Source organism: Drosophila persimilis, unplaced genomic scaffold, assembly GCF_003286085.1.
Source record: "Drosophila persimilis strain 14011-0111.01,24,50 unplaced genomic scaffold, DperRS2 tig00000838-arrow-arrow-pilon, whole genome shotgun sequence".
In the NCBI taxonomy this organism is placed as follows: Eukaryota; Metazoa; Arthropoda; class Insecta; order Diptera; family Drosophilidae; genus Drosophila; species Drosophila persimilis.
Window position 1 is genome coordinate 148594 of NW_020825360.1, and position 25516 is coordinate 174109.

General features: G+C 45.2%; 1 protein-coding gene across 8 annotated transcripts; it reads left to right on the forward strand.

Moving 5' to 3' along the window:
• The first annotated feature begins 629 nt into the window (after window positions 1–629).
• On the forward strand, window positions 630–23933 carry LOC6599120 (homeotic protein female sterile). Of its 8 annotated transcripts, none has more exons than XM_026993465.1 (12): window positions 630–872; window positions 5240–5550; window positions 5614–7544; window positions 9306–10878; window positions 10986–11156; window positions 12240–12359; window positions 12486–12617; window positions 20328–20386; window positions 20878–21001; window positions 21141–23376; window positions 23440–23605; window positions 23670–23933. In XM_026993465.1, exons 3-12 carry the CDS (start codon window positions 6213–6215, stop codon window positions 23733–23735), a joined length of 5979 nt encoding a protein of 1992 aa, XP_026849266.1. In that variant the 5' UTR covers window positions 630–872; window positions 5240–5550; window positions 5614–6212; the 3' UTR covers window positions 23736–23933. The 8 variants fall into 8 exon arrangements, with proteins under 8 accessions (XP_026849266.1, XP_026849268.1, XP_026849270.1 ...); XM_026993467.1 differs by having other exon boundaries at window positions 10986–11144; XM_026993469.1 differs by having other exon boundaries at window positions 9321–10878.
• Window positions 23934–25516: the final 1583 nt, after the last annotated feature.

Consider the following 25516-nt stretch of genomic DNA (forward strand, 5'->3'; position numbering starts at 1 on the left):
TCATTTGGGTTTTTTTTTTTTGGTGGTGGAACAAAAGCAAAATGAAGAAGCAGAGGAGGAAGATGAAGAAGAAGAGTGCTGTGTGTGTATGAGTGAGAGGCATACACACACGCAACACAGAGACGCGCGCGCCAAATGCAAAAAAAGTTTCACTGCTCTCTTTCTCTCTCTCGTCCCTCTTCTTATCCTTCATGAATTTAGTTGTTTTCTTTGCGGCAATTGAAACATACATATGTATATACATGCATATATTTATATATATATATATATGTATATCTATATAAATATTTATATGGATATGTATTATGATTCCTGAATTTTTTTTATTATTATTTCGCGCGCGTGTGTGTATGTGTGGTGTTCATAACGTGACGTTGTCGTATGGCGGTTACGTTGTGTCTTTGCTCCCTTGCTCTCTCTCTCTCTCTCTCCCGGTCCCTTGTGGGAAAAAGTGTGTGAAAAAGGAAATGTGATTCCCAAGTTTATTTTTGTGTTTGTTGTTTCGTTTATTTGCAGTTGCCTTTCATTGTAATATGTTTAAGGATTATTGGCTCATTTGTGTACATATATATTCGCAAATAAATGCAACCACAAATATATTAGTTACAAATAAAAGCTAATAACCGAATGAATCTTAAGTGAAGATAAATTGAAAAATCATTCATGGAAGACAACAAAACGGTACAACAATAACATAACAGCAGCGGCAGCGCAAAAGAAAGGATTAAACACATTAAAAGCACCGGACAAAAAACTAGTTATAGTAAAACGGCAAAAGCACCAGCCAGCAGGAGCATCGGGAGCAGCGGCCATATAAATAATTTGGATAAACACACATAAACAAAAGCAAGGACCCAGAAAGTGTAAAAAATGTAAGTTAAATCTACCAGCACGTGGGAGGCCCTTCCATGGGATCCCATCTTTTTGGATGTCCGTTTGTAAGAGAAAGATGGGGGAGGAAGAGAAAAAGAGCCAAAAGGTCCGCAGCCAGCAGCTGCATTCGCATTCCCAAGCAACATTTCCAACCCTCTTGCGTCTGGCCATCGACCATCGGCCATTGGCAGTGGGGAATCTCGCAAATCTTCTGTTACACTATACGTTATTCACGGATGGTTTATACGACTAGGAACATCCACACATTATATTCGCACACCGATCAAATGGAGCAGGTTATCCATCGGTTAAATAGGGACATTCTCCCTATCAGCTGTCCGAATGTTTAATTAGTACGAAACACCAACAGCATCGTTTGAACGATGACCAATTTCAAAATTCACGCCAAAAAAATTTAAAATTTAAATTTTTTTCCCCAACTTGAACCTAATGCAACGAAAAAGAACACGTCCAAATACAGAAGCTTCTGAGGAACAAAAAGAAACGTTCTAGAAGTGGAACTCGTCGAATAAAAGTCCAATACAAAGTAAAAAGTCCTTATCAATCGGTTTCTTTCATCGAAGGCGCTATGCAATCAACAAAAAGCATGCGTTTTGTGATAACCAAAAACTGATTGGATTTTCATAGATATAAAAATCAATGCAAATATTGAAATATTTCTAATATCGTCGGCCTTCAGCTCGAGGAATATTCCTTCTTTGGCATTAGTTTTCCCATTAACGCCGGGAAATTGGCTCGCAAGAGGAAATTCCTTAGCAATTCCGTTTACCACCTCCCCCTAATCGCCTCAAAATACCTTTTCCTCCCATGAGGTGCTTGTTACTCTTGCGCGCCCGCTTGATACTCTCTCTCTCGCTCTCTGGGTTAATGTCAGTTTGCCGGCTACTTTTGTCTTTGCGCTTGCTTTGCCTTTTGCTTACTGTTTGTTTATTGTTGTTTCTGCCATTTGCTTAGCACTACTTTCGCGCCTAAACAAATGCAAAAAAGTATTTGGTTTATTTACGTGCATCAGTAGCAACAGCAGAGCTTAAGTCAGCCACAAAGTACAACGTAAATAAAGCATCAATTGTAAGGTAAATAAAAGCAAAATGCGTAAATGCACTAGGGATTGTGACTTGTGGGGTAGGGAGGTTGAGAGAGAGGTCTCTGAGATGAGCGTCCCATAAATTTCATTGATGCTTTTTGGTGAATCCCACTGCTGACATCGCTGCCGGCGTCACTGTTGACTTCGTTGCTGTTTCGGCCCGCATGTAAACCGGCTTTAAATTCGTGCCACTATTAGCACGATTTATTAACCTAGAGGCATGCGGCAGAGCAAAGCACAGAGAGAGAGAGAGAAAGAGTAGTCGCTATCCGAATGATTTTGGGCATACTTGCAGATACACAAGCGGCAGCAGCAGCACCAGCACCAGCATTCGAAAAAGATTCCTCTCTCTCTATGTCGGCACTCTCTCGCTCTTCGTGCCTTCATTCTCTCTCTCTCTCTCTCTCTCTCTCTTTGGCTTGTGTCTCGTGTCTGTCGATATGCCGCCATATTTGCATTTGGCTACGTTTACGTAGGTTATGTTGTTATCTCGCTCTTGCACATGCCAATACCCCAAGCAGCTGCATCTTTTCGAATATGTGTTTGTGTGTGTAAGCATTTTATTTATTTAAATATTTAATTTTTGTATAGTTAGTTTTGTTTGAGTATAGTTCAAGTCCAATTCAAAAGAGTAGCCAAATGAATTTAGATATATTCTTAATGAATTTTGTAATTTTTTTTTAGCGGAAACGTTTGTTGTTGCCCTTTGTTTATCCGAGAGTAAGAAAGCTCTCTCTCTCGATACAAATTTAACTATTGGATTTACTCTTAGCCAGAAGGGAGGGCCCAATGTAGTATTATTGGAAAAATATTTCGATTTCAATTATCTATCAACCGACGGCTGGCTTTTTAATCTTTCCATTTTAGTCCCCCTAGTCCTAGTCCTACTTCCCATCCCTGTTGTGCCCCCAGTGCATGCCGTTGCTGTGCGCTGCGCTGCTTCTTCCCGCCTCCCTCTCTCCCTCTCAATCATACTCTACGTCATTGTGCTTTGCCTTGAATTTCTCATTACGAAGCACATAGCGTGCCATGATGATGCCAAGAGCCAGAGCCGAGCGCATGTTCAGGTTCGGCATCGGTGTTCGTGGTTGGTTCGGGACTCGATTCGGTTCTACGGAAATTCTGTTGAAAACTCAAAGTCGTCTACTGTACTACATAATTACAACCGCACACGTTCGCTCGCTTAACTCTCTCTCTCTCTTCCTCTCTGAGAGAGCAAGTATGTGTGAGTGTGTGAGTGAGTGACAGTTAATGTTTTGTTTTGTTGCGAGTGTTGAAGCGGAGAAGGGGAGACTGAAAGACAACCAGCCGCCCGCTATTGCCGTTTTTTCTGTTATTTGTAAGATGTTATTTTTTAGCTCTCTCTTAAAGGAATAATGGAGAATAATGTTTATGGTCTTCCCGTTTGTGTTATCTTCCCCACTATCTATTTGATGTAATTTACTCCATCTGCATTTTGTTGCCTTTCCTACGTCTTATTTTGCGTCACACAAAAAGTCACACGAAATCTCGCACACAATTGAGCACGCGCTCGCTCTGTGGCACACACATGGACATGTATGCCGTACACTTGGCAACTAACAAAAACAACAGCTAGTCGTGTGGCGGCGGCTACAGTGGGCCAAATGTGAAATTTGAACTGGACGCCCAAATAATGTCGTATAACCGATGGGAATGGAGTTGTGACACAGACAGACAGCTGATACGAGTGTGATAGGCGTTAAATGGGAATGGGAATGGAGAGAGAGCTTATGCCGGCCGGCACAAACCATACCGACATACGCACATGTGTAAATAAATTTACTCGTATGAATGAATGAACCTAAATAAATGAGGCTTTGATCTACATACATAAATGTATGTATGTATTCAAGCATTCGATTTTAAAGTGTGCAATTTGAATGCTATTTGTACCACTGTCAAGCGGCAATGGAATATCGGCAAAAATTGTGAGCGCGAGCGTGCTCGAATTGTGTGTGTGGGACTAGTGCACTAGTATGAGTGTTTAGTTGTCAGCTTAGGACCTCGCTTGCGTTCCTCCTCTCACCATAAAACAGTGGGCGAGGGGTGCTAAAAAAACTACTTAAAAATTACCTTCATACTTGCTATTCCGGCATTAGTGTGCGTGTGCAGCGACAAACAAAGCGAGTTTTTTTTGTGCATGAATCATGCTTTGATGGACAAAACGACAGAAAATTACAAAAATGTGAGAGCGGTGTGGTGTGTTGCATAGTGTGGTGGATTTCGAAAATACAACACACGCCACACAGCACGTACACCGTACTATGTGTGTGTGTGTGTGTTTGTATGCATGTGGCGGTGTGTGTTGCGTGTATGCTTTGTTTGCCTCATAATATTTTTCAATAGTTGATTTTCCTTTCATGTAGTAAGAATTTAATGTTGGTTTTTAAACTTAATTTTGTCAAAAACTGTCTAACCGCCATTTGTCGTCTGCCTTTTGCCCCTTGGAGATTTGATAACGCACACGAGATAAGTGGAAGCGGGACGACTCTATGTGTGGCAGCGTGTGAGTATGTTGTGTTGTCGGTTCTCTTTCGCTCTGAGTATTTTCGAAATTCGAATCGAGAGAGCGGCATTGTTGGTAACGGAGGCGGTAGTGGTTCTCTTGGCCTTCTCTATTCTCGCTGTTGCTGTGAGTGGCAAAACGGCGGCAAAGTAACTACAACACACACGGTGGAAGAAGCAAAAACATGGAAATGTTTAAGCGTAAAACGCCTGACGAGCGGCGTCGTCAAAACAGAATGGAAATCAAAACTTAAGCCAAATCTAAACCCACATATAAAATCAATATACACTATGTTACGGGATCGACAATGTGGAAGTGCACGGAAACAGATTGTATGTGTTTTATGCCGTGTGTTGTTCGTGTGTTTTCCATGAAGTGGGTGGCCGTGCCAGTGCCCATGCCCTCCCTTTTTATTGGCCCCTTCTGTTATTCTGTTTCTGTTTTATACTCTCCGTGTTGTGCTTTCCGTTATCTGTCCTCTTTGCCCCTTCCTGCTCGGCCCATCCTCTCTTTTGGCCGTTCTTTTATGCCGTGTGCAGCCACACAGTTTTTTTTAACAAGTTTTTTTTTGTTTATAAACTATTTGTGCGTGCTACCACCTTTGTTTATGTAACCCTCGGATCAGTGTTGGGCAATGGGGCCGAGCCTCCCCAACCCAGCGTTGCAAAGCACTGTGTTGCCGGCAAAAAAAATTGACTTTTCTTTTGACACAAAATGTTGAATCTCCATTCCAGATTGAAGGTTTGCTGCTAGCTCAAAAAGGAAATAAAGACGACCCACCACAACTCTGTCCGCGAGGAACCGCAGGAGTAGCACTTGGATTAGGAATAGGAGTAGGAATAGAAACAATAATCGTCGTCAGGCCGTAAAATTTGAATAGCAATAAAGCCAGCAAGAAGAGTAGGAGGAGAAGCAGGAGCAGCAGCAAAAGGATATAAAACGTTGCGCTCCACATCGTCGTCCAAATGCCAGCTGGACCAGCCTTATTACGCCCGGCACAATAGAGCCGCCGGAACAGGAGCGCACGCAGTATCTGGATAATCTGGTAAGTGGAACATTGATTGACATTTTGAATGGGAATTGATTAATCCTCGAATTCGTTTGACAGTTGAGAAACATTGCTTAGCATGAAGCAACGGAGTACACAACAGCATTATCCATCAATCAGCGGATTATTCTTATTATTATCAAGGAGAAGCGCAGAAACAATCACATCAGCAGGAGAGGCACTGGAATCCACCGAAGCAGAAGCAATAGCAACGACTGAAGGAGTCGGTGCCGGACTTGGAGTCGGACTAGCCGAAGGCGGAACTGGTGGCCTTGAGAAATTCGCCAGAAGGAAGCAGAGGACTTGCCGAAAGTTAGCCACATAATAGGACTAGTCCACGAGCGGGCGATCGCCGCACCGGAGAGGAGACGGACGGAGACGGCCCCGGGCGTGTGTTTTTGTCGCGTGTGTGGTGTGTGTGTGTGTCGGCCGTCTCAGTCAAGCATAATCAGCATCAGCAACAGCAACAGCAGCACAACCAGCATCCACTTGGGGATCAGATACCTTAATAGCAACCGCACCAGGACCAGGGACAAAAGCAAAAGCAACAACCAGAAGCCTCATTATCAGCCAACAGGAGGAGCAGCAGTAGCAGCATCAGCAGCAACAGCAAGAGCACCACTACCACCACCACCGTCGTCATCAACAACAACAACAACATGTCGTCCAACGAACCACCACCTCGCTACGAGCCGCCTGTGGAGCCGGTCAATGGCATTGTGCAGCCACCGGTAGTGCCTCCAGTGGATCGACCCGGCCGCAATACAAATCAATTGCAATTTTTGATCAAAACCGTGATGAAGATGATATGGAAGCACCATTTTGCGTGGCCCTTCCAGCAGCCCGTCGACGCGAAAAAGCTCAACCTACCCGACTACCACAAGATCATCAAGCAGCCGATGGACATGGGCACGATCAAGAAGCGACTGGAGAACAATTATTACTGGTCGGCAAAGGAGACCATCCATGACTTCAACACGATGTTCAACAACTGCTATGTGTACAACAAGCCCGGCGAGGATGTGGTCGTGATGGCCCAGACGCTGGAGAAGGTATTCTTGCAGAAGATCGAGACGATGCCCAAGGAGGAGCTTGAACTGGAGCCGGCCACGGCCAAGGGTGGCAAGAAGAAGGCACGTGCCCCTGCCACGCCCAAGTCTGGATCGGGAGGAGGCGTTGGAGCGGGATCAAGCACGGGTGCGGCTGTGGCCAACAGCAATACTGGTAGCAGTAGCAGCGGATCCGTCAATAAGGTAGCACCATCGGCGCAACAGTTGCCCAGCATGGGGACCGGCTTGGCGGCACAGTCAGCGGGAGCCGGAGGTCATGGATCAGCGGCGGGGTCAGGGACAACATCTCGACCCGTATCAGCGATGGGCGGAACGGTTTCATCGACGGCCGGCGGCGGCGGTGCACCGTCCATACCACCGATTAGCACAATGCCACCGCACACAGTCCCCGGCAGCACCAACACAACGACGACGAACGCGACGATGGTCGACGCCATTATAGCCAGCCTTCGGAATACCAGCCAGGCCGCATATCCGGGCGCCACCCAGGCGGCGGTTAACAGCTCCTCCCTACTGGACGGCAGCAGCAGTGCGGCATCGGTTGCAGCAACAACAGCGGCGGCGGCGGCAGCAGCAGCGGCAGCAGCAGCAGCAGCGGCGGCGGCAGCATCATCTGGCGGAGGAGCGGGTGCTCCCGGAACAGTCAGTACGGCGGGCGGTGTGACAATACCATCCGTCAATACCACCACCAATGTGCACTCCTCCTACGTGAACAGCACGGCGGGCGTCGGAGTCGGTGTCGGTGTGGATGCGGTGATACCGCCCCAACAGCCGGCGAAAATGAAGAAGGGCGTCAAACGGAAGGCCGACACAACGACGCCGACGGCCAATGCATTTGAGTCGCCCTACGCCCAAATGGACTCGAAGTCGGCCAAGATAGCGACGCGAAGGGAATCGAATCGTCAGGTAAAGGGCAAAAAGGTAAGGGGTAATGGGCATTGCCACGTTGTGACGTTGTGCTCATCATTTTTGCTGCATCCCACAATCAATGCTCCCACGCATATATTTTGAGGTGATGCCTCTCCTCCCTCCTCCATTACACATGGCAGAGTCCACACACTTCCACAACCCCACACCACCACCGCCACTACCAGAACCACCACCACCAGCACCACCAGAGTGCCCAGAGTGGACACACGTGTTCAATTTCACCTTCAAAGTGCGCCATTCTAAGTGCTTGCATGTAGGTCTCTGTCCGAGGCTTCTGCCAAGAGCCAAGAGCCAATAGCCCCCAATCGATAGATGATATGGGGGCAAATCTTCCAAATTGTGATCACGTATGTGCCGCAGTCTTTTTAATTTTCACTTGCATGTTGACTGTACGTCTCATTATTCTTCAGTTTGTGCATAGATACATGGCCCACACATGTATATACCATCTCCACGAAACAGAAACAGAAACAGAAACATACTCACATATTTACCTACCACAAAGCACAGCCTCCGTAATTGTGTCCTTCAATCCGATCACGCCATATGGCAAGCCGCAAGCCACACGCCACAAGCGTCTACTTCTTCATTCATAGACTTGAGAAATGAATGGGTGAATGGGTGTCCGGGTGAATGGGAGAATGGTGAATGGTGAATGGAGAAATGAGGAACACACATGAAAAGTAGTAGGTGGAACAATACTATGATTATAGTACGATATGAACGTAGAACATAATGAATCAATCAACACACAACACGCTGCCTTGCCTCTTACTCTGATTTCATTTCACATTTGATGTATATATATATATATATATATCATTTACATGTAAGCAAACAAAAGTGCATATAAGTTAAGCTACAGTGCAGCCTGGCTAGAGTGAACACCACAGGTAACACAGGTAACAGGAACGACCTATTGAGTGACCTATAAATAATAAATAAGTTTTATCTGAGACTGTACTTTTGGTTATAAACCATATCTACGAGTATTAGAGTGAAAGTTCTTCGGGTTCGATTCGAAGTTTTCAAAGTTTTGGATGTTTTTTTTATGTTTTTAAGATTTCTATTAATGAATGTCTGAACTGAAAATATATTGGGATACAATTTGATATGCATAAACAGCTGTGACTTGTTTTTGAATCATATATATCATATATCCATTTTATGAACACAACTACAACTATCATATTTTAGTGCCCTCACAATTTTGGGGTATCCCATACCATGATTAAACGTAATCTGCCATCAAAAGTCTTGAGCCCTACCCTGCCCCCGATATTCGGTCTTTCGGCCCCCATCCCTTCCAGCCGGATGACGGGATTAGTTAGAGTTTTCTTGGGTCCTCCCTCTGGCTGCCAAAAAAAAGGTTCCACAAGTCACACACTGAAATGATAATACACTGATAGTTTGCGGGCCATTTTAAAGGGGCATTCGATTAGCTGGATGGGTGTTCACTCTCTCGGGGCCGCACTGTACTGCACTCATTTGTAAATAAGAACCACCAGTGTAGAACTAGGTCTTCTTCTAGTACGAGAAGACGGAAGACGTTTATGTTTGATGCTAATCCAATGCTTTTTGCTTGTTTCTTTTATGCTTTCTTTTCTTCCTTTTACTGATTTCTTTCGTTTATGTTGTTTTGCACTCTACTCGAACAACCAACAACCAACAACAAACAACAACAACAACAAAATGCATCATCATCAACATCCTACAACATCCTACGGGCATCCGAACCGCACTGAACCACAGGATCTTACATTCCAGGGCTCGGGTTATGCGATGTCACCATCGATGGGTGGCGTGCCTGGATTATTGGCCGGCGTCGCCGCCAGTGTTGCGGCGGCCAAGTCAAAGGAGAAGCTCTCGGACGCACTAAAGTCATGCAACGAGATCCTCAAGGAGCTGTTTAGCAAGAAGCACTCGGGCTATGCCTGGCCCTTCTACAAGCCGGTGGATGCGGAAATGCTCGGTCTGCACGACTACCACGACATCATCAAGAAGCCCATGGACCTGGGCACCGTCAAGCGGAAAATGGACAATCGGGAGTACAAGAGCGCGCCGGAGTTTGCGGCCGATGTGCGATTAATATTCACCAACTGCTACAAGTACAATCCGCCAGATCATGATGTTGTGGCCATGGGCCGGAAGCTGCAAGACGTCTTCGAGATGCGTTACGCGAACATACCCGACGAACCGGTTTCTAATGCGGCCCACCATCATGCTCACACGCACGGACATGGGCACGGCCATGGACACGGCCAGAGCCACGGTCACGGGCATGGGCATGGCCACGGTGGCTACTCGAGCGCTTCCCTCAAGCACGATGGCAGCGACTCGTCCAGCGAGGACTCCAGCGACACGGAGAACGAGTCCAACTCGGACGAGGAGCGCAGCGCCAAGCTGAAAATGCTCGAGTCCAAGCTGCTCGGTCTCCAGGAGGAGATCCGAAAGCTCTCCGAGGAGGCCTCCGCCAAGAAGAAGGCCAAGAAAAAACTCAAAGAGAAGAAGAAGAGCATCGGTGGGGGCTCTGGCGCCGGTTCGGCCTCTCATCACGGCCATGCCTCGGCTGGAGGTGACGCTGGCGGTCCGTCCGCCAGCCATGGCGGTGTCTCGGTCCCGGCCAGCGTCGTCGCCCTGTCGGCGGGTGGGGCAGCGGGACCCCTATCGGCCCTACTGAGCGGCTCACTGGTGGGGGCCAGCGGAGCGGGTGGCGGGGTGCCGAACGTCTCGGCACTTCATTCACACGCCTACGACATGACCCTTGCCATGAACCAACTGAAGGGCAATGCGGCAACGACCGGAGCAGGCTTTACGGCCGGCATACCGCCACCAGGACCAGCGCCAGGCGGCAAGGGGGCCAACATGGCCAGCGCCATGGCTGCGGCGGGAGCGGGACCTGGGGCTTCTGGTGGAACCGGCAGCAGTAAATCGAAGAGCAAGGGCCAGCGCGGCAAGGGAAGCTCGAGCAACGCGGGTGCGGGCGGAGCCTCCTCTGGAGTGACGGTCAATGCGGGCAGCGGAATCGGCGGTGCTGGCGCAGCGTCCAGCGCTGGCAGTGGCGGAGGCAGTGGGGCCACCGGCCCCAGCGGCAATTCGTCAAAGCGGGGCAAGGGTAGCAGTAGTGCCGGCGGCGGCGGCGGTGGCGGCGGCGGCAGTGGCAGCGGTGCCAATGCCACCAGTGCGACCGGTGCCGGAGCGCGCGGTAGCAGCAAGAAGAAGCCCAGCCAGGTGATGAACTTTGACTCCGAGGAGGAGGACACGGCCAAGCCCATGTCGTACGATGAGAAGCGACAACTATCACTGGACATCAACAAGTTGCCAGGTAGGAGTCACAATTCTTTATATTCTCGACCTTGCAGATCCAATCGATCCGCTAATGCTAGTGCTAGTGCATTCAACAACTAATCAATGATCGTTTTGCTTCGACAGGTGACAAGCTGGGTCGTGTGGTGCACATCATCCAGAACCGGGAGCCATCGCTGCGGGACTCCAATCCGGACGAGATAGAGATCGACTTTGAGACGCTGAAGCCGTCGACGCTGCGCGAGCTTGAAAGCTATGTGGCGTCGTGTTTGCGCAAAAAAACACGTAAGCCATGTTGTAAGTCTGGAACTAAACCGGGACCACAAAATCTAGAACAAGAGCAAGCACAAGAACAGCAAGGAGAAGAGGATGAATAAGAATATAACGAAGAAGATGTTCAAGAGCAAGAAGCCACAGTTCAAAGAGTATTAGTCAAAGGAATAGTAGAAGCAAAGCAAAATTAGTCAGAATTGCAAGTCTCTGCGCCCAAAACGGGAATACAGAAAAGCCCCAAAACTAGAAGCAGAACCAGAAGCAGCAGGACCAGCGCAATATGTCAAAGAACTAAAACCGAGAGAAAACTTAAAGCAACATTTATAAACTGAACGAATCGAATGTGAATTTATCATCATTGCACTTTCTAAATACAAATATAACGAGCAGAACTAGTCTAGTTTGAATAGTAGAGACTTGGTCGATGCTAATCGAGGTCGGAGAGGCTTGCCCCTTTAACCTCTGCGGTGTTGGTGCACTCAGCAGTAGTATTTGAACGATCTAGGCGACAGTACGGAAAGAAAGTTTGAAGATCTTTTGCTGTTTTGCTCCGCTCACTTTCCCTTGCCGAAATGGCACAATTCCAAAGTTGTTTTTTTCCAAATTTCCATTTCAAAACGAATTTTTTGTGAAAATTTTCAAAGAATTTTTTAAACGAAACGAGTGGTCATGTTTTAGTTAGCCAAACTCTCAAGAAAAACAAAAACAAATAAAAAAGTTATACTATGTACATTAAGTTTTCATTTAAATGCCCCCCCAATCCCACTCTCTCTCTCTCTCTCTCTCTCTCTCTCTCTGTCATTGTCTCTGTCTGTCTCCTGTATCCGTAGCTGTTACGATCTTTTTCTGAATTTTGTCTGTAGCTATGCATGAACCTCCTATCCTCCTACCTGTTTTGTAGCTTGAGAATGCTGTTTTTTTTTTTTTTTTTTTTTTTTTTTTTGTCTCTGAGAAGGATTTGTTATCCCGTAAACAACCAAGCATGCACCCACAGACCACATCAATCTATCTATCTCCCCTCCTGGCCCTTTACTGCTCTCATTGATCGCAATTGGATGTGCTCTACTAATACAAACACTCCGTCTCCGTATCTCCCAACCTATATAGATAAAAAGCCTTCCGGGAAATCGAAGGATGAGCAAATGGCGGAAAAGAAGCAGGAGCTGGAGAAGCGGCTGCAGGACGTCACCGGCCAGCTGGGGGCAAGCAAGAAAAACGCCAAGAAAGGTGAGTCGGAGACACAAAAACCCCCCTGTCTATCCACCCACCCCACCTACCTTACCTCACCCCACGGCCTCACGGCCCCACATTGCCAACAAATACTAATAACCAATTGAATATCATTTCCCGTAGATGATTCCACCTCGAACAAGGTGGAGGCTGTGCAGCCAGCGAATCCCGTGTCGTCGAGTTCCAGTTCCAGCGATTCATCGTCCTCGAGTTCGAGTGATAGCAGTTCGAGTGACTCGAGCGACAGTGAAGCAGGTTAGGACGCGTTTTGTTTGTTTGTTTTACTTTATAACGCCTTTTTTTTTGTTAGTTTATATAGACATATATATACATATGTATATGCATGTGTATATTTATATATATATATATATACACATAAATATATATATGTATAGAAAGGTTTTTAAGCAGCAAATAACAAAAATCGAACAGATCGACAACCGACCGACAGCATAAACTAAAAACGATAAAGACAGAGCAGAGCGCCAAGCAGCAGCAGTAGAAGAAGAACCAGCAATAGGAATAGCAATAGAAGTAATTGCAGTATGTAGAAGAGAGTCTGCAGATTGGGATGGATTCTGTAGGACATAGGTAACAAAATAGATCCCCCCCCAGCTCCCCCACTGAGGAAAACAAAAAACAACAACCTAATTTTAGGCTAGTAGACAGTGCAGTGTGCGTGCGTATTGAATTGTGTGAAAACAAAGAAGAGATGAAAACAACTCAAAAACGGTGTAATTTGAAAATGGGTTTTAAAATAGTGCAAGGATATGGGCGGGCATTAAGTGTGGGTGGGGCGTTTGTAAGTTGTAGTCATTTTTGTGGCTTAATTAATTGAATTTTGGATATAGATTTATCTAGTTATATACTTATATATATATGCCTATAATTATGTATATCTTGTAGTGGCACACACGCACGCACGCACGTACGCACGCATCAATATGAATAGGATAGGTGTTTTTAGTTGTTAGTTATAATTTTTTAAGGTTAGGTCAAAATAGGAGTGCCAGAAAGAAGAGAGCGAGAGAGCGAGAGAGCGGGAGAGCTGGAGAGAGTGTGCAGCTGTTTAATGCTTTGCTTAGTTCTGCTTCTTCTTCGTCATGGGTGGGCGTCTGGCAGGTGGAATGGGGTGCGCAAGGTGATAAATGGAGAGAGCCCGACTGACTGAGCATCCAGCTCCAACAAACAAACAAACACACACACACACACACACACAAACTCAACTCAATTTATTGAATTTAGCGCATTTTGTTAATGTTTTGGTGTGCTAAAACACATAAAAAAGAAGTGACAAAGAAAAACAAAAACAAAGAACTCAACTGGCAAATTTCCTACATGCAATATGCAGGGCCTCCCCCCCCCCCACTCCACCCCCACTCCACCCCTTAACAGAAAAACGGACTCTGGCAATACGTAAAAATGTGCTATATTATGTTAAAAGGAAGTTTGTATTCTAAAAAAAAGGGAGTTATTTTTTTATTGTTGTTGGAAATGCCCCAGAACCAAGTTCACGCGAAAGAGTGCAATACGCATTTAATTCTAAGGAAGCAAAAAAATGAAGGAAAAAATTCACAGATGAAGCAAAACAAGAATCCATTTTTAAATCAATTGGAGCTATTTTTTTTTTTTGTTTTTAAAGAAAACCAAAATACTTGTGTACTTTGCGGTACTCAGATACAGACCGATCCTTTACCTTCGCACACACATACACTGATTTATGCAGAATTGTTAAACAAGTTTGCTGAAAAATTAAATTTTTTTTTTTTAATATATATATATTTTTTTTAAATTGTAAAACTATGCATTTTGGTCCAAGTCTGTTTAGGGGGGGGGGGATGTCCCACCTTAATGCACGCACCGTGTGCCGAGACCCCTCTTTCAGCATGCCCCTGACAATCGCACACACCCAACCAGAGACAGATATACAGACATAAGGACATACGGACAGAGACAGAGACAGAGACAGAGACAGAGACAGAGATGGAGACAAAAAGAACACACCACTGCAAACCTTTCTATTACTGAATACATATATATATATACATATACATATATATATATATAAATACTAATTAGGTCTAGTTTAGCGTATATATATATACTTCATTATATATACAAATCCATACACACACAGAAACATATATATATATATATATATATATATATACATAAATATATATTTAAAAATATATATATGCATATAGATATTATATTTAAGCATTTCATAGGTATTAAACGAATTGTATTTTTAAATGAAAAACAAAAACAAGAATCAGAACAGAACACAAGAATAATGTGAATATACATATATCGTTTACAATTCGATGTATATGTATATATATATACGCATGTATATATATATATATATATATATATTGAATAAAACTAAAAAAAAAAACACAACAAATCTTACACACACAACTATCTAAAAAAAAAAACGAAAATGAGAAAAAAAACAGAACAGAAATCGCTTACAAAAAGCTCTTTACTTTAAGTCTTTTTTGAAAAAAAAAAAAAACGAAACAAAAGAAAAACAAACAAGTAAACCTTATTATTACCAATATTATGATTATGATTATTATTATTATTATTATTATTATGAGAATATGCTGAAAAAAATCGTGAAGCAATTGTGTATTGGGGGCAGCCAATTTCAAAAAGAAAGAAATGATTCCAACTCCAACCAACCAACCTATCAATCAATCAATCAATCAATCAATCAAACCAATCCAACAAATCAGAACCAACCAATCAATCAGCCGATTTAACAACAACTTTTCATCAAGTCCTATAAAGCCAATAGAGCAGCCCAACATGGACAGCCAAGATCAACGAATAAATCGAGCTATAAACGAATCATCCACATAAAGACACCACACCACCACCAACACCACCACCAACATCTCCATCTGCATCTCCATGAAATGAAATTCTTTTTATTGTCAATACAAAGTCGTCGTCCCGCCCATATCCGTTAACCTTTCAGTCTTATACAGACTTATCGATCGTAAAGCTGTATGATGGCGCTCACCTGAACACTCCTCAGCCACCGTCCTGGGCTCATTTGGACTCCATCTCCAATAGGTTCTCCATTGCTAAACCTTTCGATCTGTTAAATAGAGAATGATGCATGATAGCGTAGGCGTTGAAACATCCAGTTAAGGCAGTTCATGGATGAACAGGCTCTACAAAGGTGCCGTTTACTACGTGCATGCACATGAGATAGGGCTGTGCACACTACTGCTCTATGAGCATCTATTGTTAACCGTTCAAATTTTATCTAAGAAGCAGTAGATATTATTAGCCAACCTTGAATGTTGCATCTGCCATGTGCGTTTTTTTTTTGGAACTACTAAAGCAATAGAAAAGCCGTATTATTTCCATAAGGTTCATAGTTAATAAATATCATACAGCACAAATTAAAATGGAAATAGCACTAGATTCATCTGATAAGTCTGCTATATTACCACTAGTTTCGATCTGGCAGATCGGTAGGGATCTACCGGACCTTGTCGCACTCCATCTACTCCCTCCCACTCCATCCACGCGACTGAGCGGCACATTCTTCCATAAATTCATTCTTCCATCCACGACTCTCAGTGCTCAGTGCTCAGTGCTCAGTGCTCAGTGCTCGGGCAATGGGCTCTTTTTTTCTCTGTGCTCATTCCGCTCGCTCTTTCATATTTGTTTACATTAGTAGGCGCCACTCCAACAGATGCGAATTCCATCTCGAGTTTCGAGTTTCGAGCTTCTCGTCCACACATCCGTTTATCCATTCATCCATACAGCCACGCACATAACGAAACATGCATGCATACATATGTACATACACATTGCCATAGTGAGATCTGATTGGATCCGTTGTCCAGGGATTCTACTGAACATCATTAACAATTGTATGGTTTCATGTTTGAGTGTGTAGGCGCCTGGGAGTTAGAGTATTTACTCGTAGAATCCATTGAAACCACATTGAAACAGGATCCAAAACAGCAACAACGGCAGGAAAAACAACTCGTCAGGATAGGTGGTCCACGTACACCCTCCCCAATTCCCCCTCCCCATCACACACACACACAAACACAAACACTCACAAAATATGTGTAAAATATAATAATATTTGAATCAGAACTATAACTCCCTCCCCCTCTTATAATACCAAATGTTGAACAATTACCAATATAGTATGTTTAAAATAATGAAAGAAAACAAAAAAAAAACAAACAAAAAACCAAAAGCAAAAGCAAATGCAAAAAGCCAATATGCAACAAAAATATATTTGAAATTCTCTATACACTTGCAGACAATGTGTAAAAAACAAAGAAGGTATGAAAAGCTTCAAAGCGAAAGAGAACAAGAAACAAAAAGCAAAAAGAATCCAATAAAAAAAAAACGTACGTAACTGTAAACATATATCGGGACATCGAGAGAGAAGTGCAGGTGTTTATGACGTAGACAGACAGAGAGAGAAAAAGAGTTAGGGAGTTAGAAAGAGAGAGAGAGAGAGAGTGAGTTGTGTTGGGTGCGGTCCAGATAGTGGGACGAATTTCAGAGAACATAACCTATTCAAAAAAAAAAAAAACCCAAGAAGATAGACTCCATTCAGGGAATTATGATACCGCCACTTATAGAGGGCGGGACACGAGGTCTCTGGACTAGTTTCCACCCTGTAATCAATATTACTTATCGTTTTAAATATTTTGTGTATCGTGGAAACGAATGGAACTGAAATGAAAACTAACAAGTAGCACAATTCGCGATAAATTCATCGCATTTTCATCTACAATCGAGAATAACGTAAACACACTGTGATTTTTTAAATTTTTTTTTTATATTTTATACATATACGATACATGAGTTAAAAACTGTGCTCGTTACGTGTTGCGTATATTTGTGGCTTTTATTTCCCGCTCCCCATGTATGTGTATTTGTACAAAATATGAAGAAACGGCTCTTCCAACAGACAAGGCTTCCATGCCCCTCAAAGTCAGGAACAACCCACTATACCTCCCAGTTCCGATCCGATTCGATTCGATTCAAGAAGGCAGCTGATCAATAAACGATAAAAAAAACCGATAAACCAACACAGAAAAAAACATGCGAAACATGGGTACCAAAAGAAATGAAACGAAACCAAATGAAGATGATTATTTAGAGAATTTCGCGTGTCCAGGAAAGCCCGGTGTGGGGTGTCAGGCTCCCCCACCTTTCTGTCTCTCTCTCTCTCTCTCTCTCGCTCTCTCGCTCTCTTTCATTCTGTCACTGTCACTGTGGGACTTTTTAGGAACGGGGAATGTCAAGCGAATACGGAAACGAAATTGAACAGAACCAGAAAATAACTTCAAATAGAGTATTTTGCTCTATAGCTAAACTCCAACTAGATATAGAGATGTACATAGATATATGGAATACTGCTATATAGGATAATACTGATCAGAAGGTATCAAAATAAAAAAAAAAAAAAAAAATATATACAAAACAAAAAAATACAAAGAAATCAGAAAACAGAAAACAAACAAATGTTTTCCGAAAGCATTTGATTATTTCTTTTCCGGCTGTCGGCTTTCCCCTTTACACATTGTTTGCACGTTTTTTTCAAAAAAAAAAAAAAAAAAAAAAAAAAAAGGAAAAATAATAAATACAAATATATATATATACACAAAAGAAATGCATATAGAAGAGGAGAATGATGGATGATGATTATGAGAATGCAATGGAAATAAAGAAAACATTTTATAAAAAAAAAAAACAAAAAAAAATTGCATAAAAAAATCAATTTAAATATATAAATTTTTACTATTTAAAATAACTCAAATGAAAACGAATGATGGAAGACAAACAGCAACCAACAAACAACAGAAACAATAATAACAACTAACAACAAAAACACAATGAAAGCAAGACATAAAAAAAGGCAGACCGCAGTGAGAGAGAGAGAGAGAGAGAGAGAGAAAATAGAATCAGAAGGAAACCAAAGGGGCAGGAAGAGAACAACAGCTTTGAGGATCGGTTAAACGATTCCTTTTCCGATTCCACCGATATTTCTTTCACCAATGCATCTCACCGCCAGAAATCCGACGAAATATTTCACGTTCTATTAAATTAGCCGCCATTCCCGTTCTTAGTGTATTTTGTGAATTTTGTTTGGTTTTTATTAAGAGTCACCTCCTTAGGGAACCAAAAAACCAACTGGCCTTACGTGTGAAATGTGCATCAAGCATTCATACAATAGAGTGTATCCGACAGAATACGTATCGCTTCTTTGTTAATTTCCATACTTTTTCAAGCTTATCCTTTTAGTCTTTGAGATTTTGAACCTCCCTTGATGATTAAATTTCGGATTGAATTGTTTTCTTTCTTGGGAGTAGTAGAGTAGTGGGTGAAAGGTTAAAGAACAAACAAACAAAAAAAAACCAACCATGGAAAATTAAAAGAAATTTCATAATTTAAAGAATAATGGCAGGAAGGGGAAGTCGAAAATAAAATCAAATATAATATAAAATAATATAAATAGCAACAAATCTTAGGGAAAGGAAGAGAGATAGAGATTCTCCAGATACAAGACGTAACACAAAAAAAAGGGAAGGAACTTGACGTAACGCAACGCAACGCAACGCGACATAACGAAGACCACACATATTTAGCATTATAAAAACCACACACACACAAACACAGTCACCGAAGGACACTATACACACACACACACATGCATACACTTAAATATTTATAGTAAAGAATAATAATATTTATTATTAACAAATGGCAGCGCCAAAAACCAACAAAACCAACAACTAAACTAAAACTAAACAAAAAGCAATGAATACAACAACAAACAACAACACCAACAACAACAACAACAACAACAAAAACAAAAACAACAACAAAACTGAGAAAAGAAAATGTTTATTAAAAAAAGACAAAAAAAAATAACAAACGTGTGTTCTTCCTCATTCCAAAAGCATTTGGCATTTTGCTTGTGGTCTTTTAAAATATAAAATTAAATTATACTATAGCTTTTGAAACACCAAAAATTATTACAGTGCTACACAAAAGCAGAGAGATTACGGTACAGTACACACCCACCTAGCAGCTGGTTGGTACAGTACGCACACACACAGACACACACATGCCTAGACAGGAGATGGTTGGTTTGTTGTGATCGAATGGCTGCCCCCACCCCCACCGGCTGCCGTGGTGTGGTGGAGCGTGTGTGGTCTTTGTGGGGTTTGCAGTTCTTCTCATTTACAGTTTAGATAAAAGAGAAAGAGAGAGAAAGAGAGAGGGAGAGAGAGTGGAGGTAGGAGAAACAGAGCTATAATAAGAGGGAGGGCGCGTGCGCTCTCTCCGTATGAGAGAAGCGCGCGTACATCCCAAACCCATCCAATACGCCCCAGTCTCCACTCCCGGCACCGCCAACAACACAATTGTTTCATCGATCGGCATTGTAAGAGGTATTTTTAATACACATATTACTACTATATACAAAAAACATGTACCACATATTTATTATTCTATTTTACATGCACATTTTATCAACATGTGTACCACCATCCTGTATATTTCCGCTCAAGTATTAGCTTTTTTTTTTGTTGTTGTTTATTTTTGGTTTTTTTTTTTTTTGGTACTGCTTAATCGAGGCGTTGAGCATTTGCATTTGTGCCGCAAATCAACCGCAGCCTCGTTAAACCAGTGCCCAAACCAATTCGTCGCATTCATCACAGATCTCACTGAGCAGCACCGAGTCAACACTGATATTGCTGACGTTAGCCAACACCGGTCGACGTTTGCAAACACAACTGTTGCGCTAGGTGCGGTCCGGTGGGAGAGTGAGGGTGAGGGTGAGAACGGTGCTGGCTTTTGCTTGACTTTCTTTGCTTATTATTTCTCCTGCTGCCTTGTCCTGTCCTGCCTCACAGCGTCTATCCTCCTCTTAATCACTCTCTCTAATTTCTCTCCGCACCACAGGTGACGGCGACGAACGACCTCCGCGCAAAAAGAAGCCTCGCGACTCGAATGGCAGCAATGTAAGTATCTCCATTAAGTATACATATACTTATATATCCTTTGATCAGCATCAGTAGGTGAATCGGTCTAGCGATGTCCGTCTGTTGCCATTTAAATCAAATTAGTCCTTCAGTTTCGAAGTCAATCTCAATGAAATTTTGCACATTCTGCTGCTTTGACCGCCTTCATCAATAGACAGATCATTCGAAATCGGGCAAATGGACCACTCTGACTTATAGCTGAGACAATAACGAAATACAATACAAGAAATGTTTTTGGTTGGGTGCATTCAAGGGTAGCTTCTTTTCTTTACTGGGATTCCATATGACTCCCTATTCCCTATTGGGATTCCCTATTACCTCGACGAGCACACAGTGTTGCATGCGGCGTAACCTAACATAAACTTGCTTGTCTCCACTCTTATCGTCCTGTCTCTCTTCTCCTTGCCGCTGTTCGTTATCGTTTTGTGTCCGTCATCGCTCCACGACATGATCGCTCCACCGAAATACAGGTAAATAACCCCAGCTTTAGCGGTGTTCTGGGAGGAGTCCTGCCGAGTGGCGGCTTGACGCCGACGCTCCTTCACATGGGCCTGGACCACGTGCTGAACCCGAACTCACCCACATCACAAATGGGTAAATATCCGATGCCCGATCCGATCCGATTGTGTGTGCCTAACTAACCTTCGTGTGTGTTCTACCCTCCACTCTCCACCCTCTACCCTGTACCCTCACCCACCGCCCTCCATCGTGCTCCATTCAATTCTGTTTGCAGCCAATCTGTTGGGCAATCCGAATCCCTTGACGGCGGCTGCCATGCTGAACAATAACAACAAGACGACGTTGCAGGTCGGCGGCAGCTTCGGTGGCGCCTCCGCGGGCGGCAACAACAGTATGCTGCACGGCCCGGTTGGTGCAACGGCGCACCACAAGAACGGACAAAACGACCACCTAATGACTGGCAAAGTGCCGCCTGGCGGTGGAGCTGCCGGAGCCGCTTCCCTGCCGCCACACAGCTATGCCGGTAGCGTGCCCACCCAGGCCGCAAGTCTGACCGGAGGGGGCATACGGATAGCCAGTAATCTGCACAAGCATCCCAACCTGCCCGGCGGCGACCTGGTCGAGAATCACGCGGCGCTGACCGCTGCCTTGACGTCGACCGTCAACAGCAACAGCGGCACCGGCAGCGGAGCTGGAGTGGGCGTGGGCGCCGGCCTGAGCAACACCAGCAGTGGCACCGCCTCGGGCCACACACACAACACCAACACAATGGGTGGCCACGGCGATGGCTTGCCGAGTGCCTCGCTGTCATCGGGTCTGAAGCAAATCCCGCAGTTCGACGACCCCGTTGAGCAGTCGCTGGCCTCCCTGGAGTTCAGCGCGGCGGCGGCCTCCACGGGCAAGTCGGGCCTAACCGATAACTTTTTGATGGCCCAGCAGGGACACCTAATGCAGCAACCTGGTCAGCAGCAGCCGCCCTTTGGACACCACCAGCAGCAACAGCAACACCAGCAGCAACAGCAGCAGCAGCACCACATGGACTACATGACGGAGCTGCTGACAAAAGGGGCTGAGAATGTGCCCGGCATGAATGGAAATCTTCTGAACTTCAACCTTGACATGGCGGCTGCGGCGGCCTACCAGCAGAAGCAACACCACGGCCAGCACTCCCAGCAGCAGCAGCAACAACAACAACAGCAACAGCAGCAGCAACAACAACAGCAGCAGCAGTCGCACAACAATGGCTTCAATGTGGCGGACTTTGGCATGCCAGGATTCGATAATCTTACGGCAACAGCATTCCTTGACCTGGAGCACACACTCCAGCAGCAGCACATGCAGCTGCAACAGCAGCAGCAGCAGCAACAGCAGCACCACCATCACCAACAGCAGACCCTCCAGCAGCTCCAAGCCCACCAGCAACAGCAGCTGCAGCTGGCTAACAAAATGCTCCTCATACCCAAGCCAATCGAGTCGATGATGCCCAGTCCGCCGGACAAGCTGAAGGTAATGCTGAAAGTATCGCAATCGCCCTCCGAAATGAAGCTGAACTCAAGCCAGGCGGCGGCCGCCCAGAGCATGCTGGCTCAGTCATTCAAGGCGGCCGAGCAAAACCTGAAGAATGCCAGCTCATGGTCTTCGCTGGCATCGGCCAGCTCACCGCAGAACACTTCGAGCAGCTCGAGCAGCAGCAAGCCCAAGCCGGCGATGGATTCATTCCAGCAATTCCGCAATAAAGCCAAAGAACGCGACCGCCTCAAGCTGTTAGAGGCGGCCGAGAAGGAGAAAAAGCACCAGAAGGAGGCTGCCGAGAAGGAGCAGCAGCGAAAGCATCACAAGTCATCCTCGTCCTCATCCGCCTCACAGATTTTCCAGGCTGCCGCTGCCGGTGCAGCAGCCGTCGCAGCAGCAGCTGCCGCAGCGGCAGCGGCAGCCTCCACAGCAAACATCTCCACCGGAAATGCGCCTCAGTCTAGCGCAGGACAGATCAGCAGTGATCGTGAAAGGTCCAGCAGCGCTGTGGATGCCACCCGCATGAGCAGTGGTGGGGGAGGTAACAGCGGCCTCCTCCTACCCGGCAATGGCAACAACAGCAGCAACTCTGCCAACAGCAACGGACCCGGCAGTGCGGGCAGCGGCAGTGGGGGCCCCGTCAGTGGCCCGGCAAGTGGCGGCGGGCCCAACAGCGGCGGGCCCAACAGCGGCGGGTGCATCATCGGCCCGTTGGCGAATACAGGCAGCAACAGCAACAGCGGCGTTGCCAGCGGAGCCACAAGCAGCAACAGCAATAGCAGTGTTGGCGGAGTGGTCGGGAGCGGGGGGCCCGGCTCGAATAGCCAGGGCAGTAGCGGTGGGGGCGGGACCATGGGTAGCGGACTCCTAGAATACGGCCCACAGGTGGTGGTACTCAACCAGGCGGCGGCGAATGCCCAGGCCCAGAACGTATCGACTACAATGACAGCCCAGACCGTCCTGGCCTCCTCGCCCCTGGAGGCTATGGAGAGTGGCAGGTAAGTGCTCGTTGATGCCTTGTTGCTTGGCTATGACACAAAATAATCTCCTTGTGCCTGCAGGAAAAGCGTGCATGACACCCAGTCCCAGATATCTCGTGTCGAGGACATCAAGGCATCGCCGGGCCAGGGCCAGAGCTCGCCGGCACAGCAATCGCCGCAAGATCGGGCAGCGGCCAAGCGTGCGGAGCAGCGAAGGGCGGAGCAGGAGAGACGCAGACGTGAAGCGGTGAGTGGCTCCTAATAATTCACACTTCTTCCCCCAACTAAGCATTTTGTATCCTTTCCCACAGTTGGCTGGTCAAATCGACATGAACATGCAGAGTGATCTTATGGCAGCGTTTGAGGAGACGTTGTAGGACAAGGCCTTCGGAGGACAGCACCGGACATATACGCATCCCAGAACCAGCATCCTCATTGCTGCTCCGAGAATGCCGTCGTCGCTTTCAAAGCGGCGGGCGGCGAGGACGCCAAAGCCTGATCCAACACATACAACGATGGAGAGCAACACCAGCAACCCCAGCAACACCAGCAACACCAGCAACCCCAGCAACACCAGCACCACCAGCAACACCAGCAGCAAAGACCATAAGAAACATGTCAGCAGCAGCAGCAACCCAGACTTGAAACGCACTAGCAGCAGCAGTCTCGACCCCAAACACAGTAGCAGTAGCGTCAGCAGTCACCCCGACCACAACCGCAGCGGCAGCAACCCCGACCACAAACGCAGCGGCAGCAACACCGACCACAAACGCAGTAGCGCCAGCCACCACAAACGCAGCAGCAGAAACAACGACGACAAGCGCAGCACTAGCAACCAGGACCACAAACCCAGCAGTTGCAGCAGCAGTCAACAGGACAACAAACGCAGCAGTAGTAGCGGCGGCAATCCAGACCATAAACGCAGCAGTAGCGGCACCAGCCACGACCACCACAAGCATAGCAGCAGTAGCAACAGTCAACCCGACCACAAGCGCAGCAGCAGCAGCAGTCACCACAAGCGCAGCAGCAGCAGCAGTCACCACAAACGTAGCAGCAGCAGCAGTCACCACAAGCGCAGCAGCAGCAGCAGACATAACGACGAAAATTTAAAGAAGCAACAAAACAAGAAAGCAACATAAAAACAAGTAAGCAATGTTTTAAGGCGTAATCTTCATACGTACATTTAGTAAGTATCTATAGTGCATATACATATACAAAGGATCGGGATAGGAGCGCTGCCCGGTCCTGCATGTACAGCGACAGCGACAGCGACAGCAACAGCAACAGCAAGAAATAACAACAATAACTACAAGAAAAACACGCAACATCTGCAAGAACAGCAGATTTGAACATTAACCGAAACAAAAAGGCAAATTTCCTTTGGTTCATAAATTGTTTTGGGGTTCAATTGAATCGGCGATTATTCTATACATATATATATATATATACATTTATTTGTAATCTTTTCACTTGCGATTGTTTATTGCGATTATAATGATTAAAATAATTTAAGCGATGAGATGATGAGATGTTGATCGATCCGACTACCTTAATGAACACGATTCAAATCTTATTATGTTAAATATTATATTGATTGCTTAGGCAAACTTAGCCTGTAGATTTAACACATTACATTACGGATAAATCATCTTTTTTTTGTCTTAAGTATACACAAAACACATATGCTTAGAGTTGTTAACTAATTTAATGAAAGGAAATCAATCAATGTATGTATCTATCTATCCAAGCGTGAGAGGGAGGGAGGGGGGGATTGCACAGCCAGGTTCTTCAGTACGATTATGATCATAACCTTAATTCCGTAATAACCCCCCAACACCCGCGCACCCCTTATCTGTTTAAAGGCTTGACAGGCGTTCCCACACATATGCGACCAAGTCTATTTTTACACTTGTAATTTACACACAAACAAAAACACACACTCACACGTACTATAACCATACTATGGCTATTTTATAGTAGTTACATTGAGATAATGTATTGGCCAGACAGAGGAACCCCAGCTCTCAGCTCAATCAGAACCCGAACACGAACCAGAATCGGACCCCAAACCAGAACCCGAACCAGAACCCGAACCCGAACCCCTTCTAGAAATTATAAAATTGAAACAAATGTAGTTCTTAAGTAGCCAACGAAATTT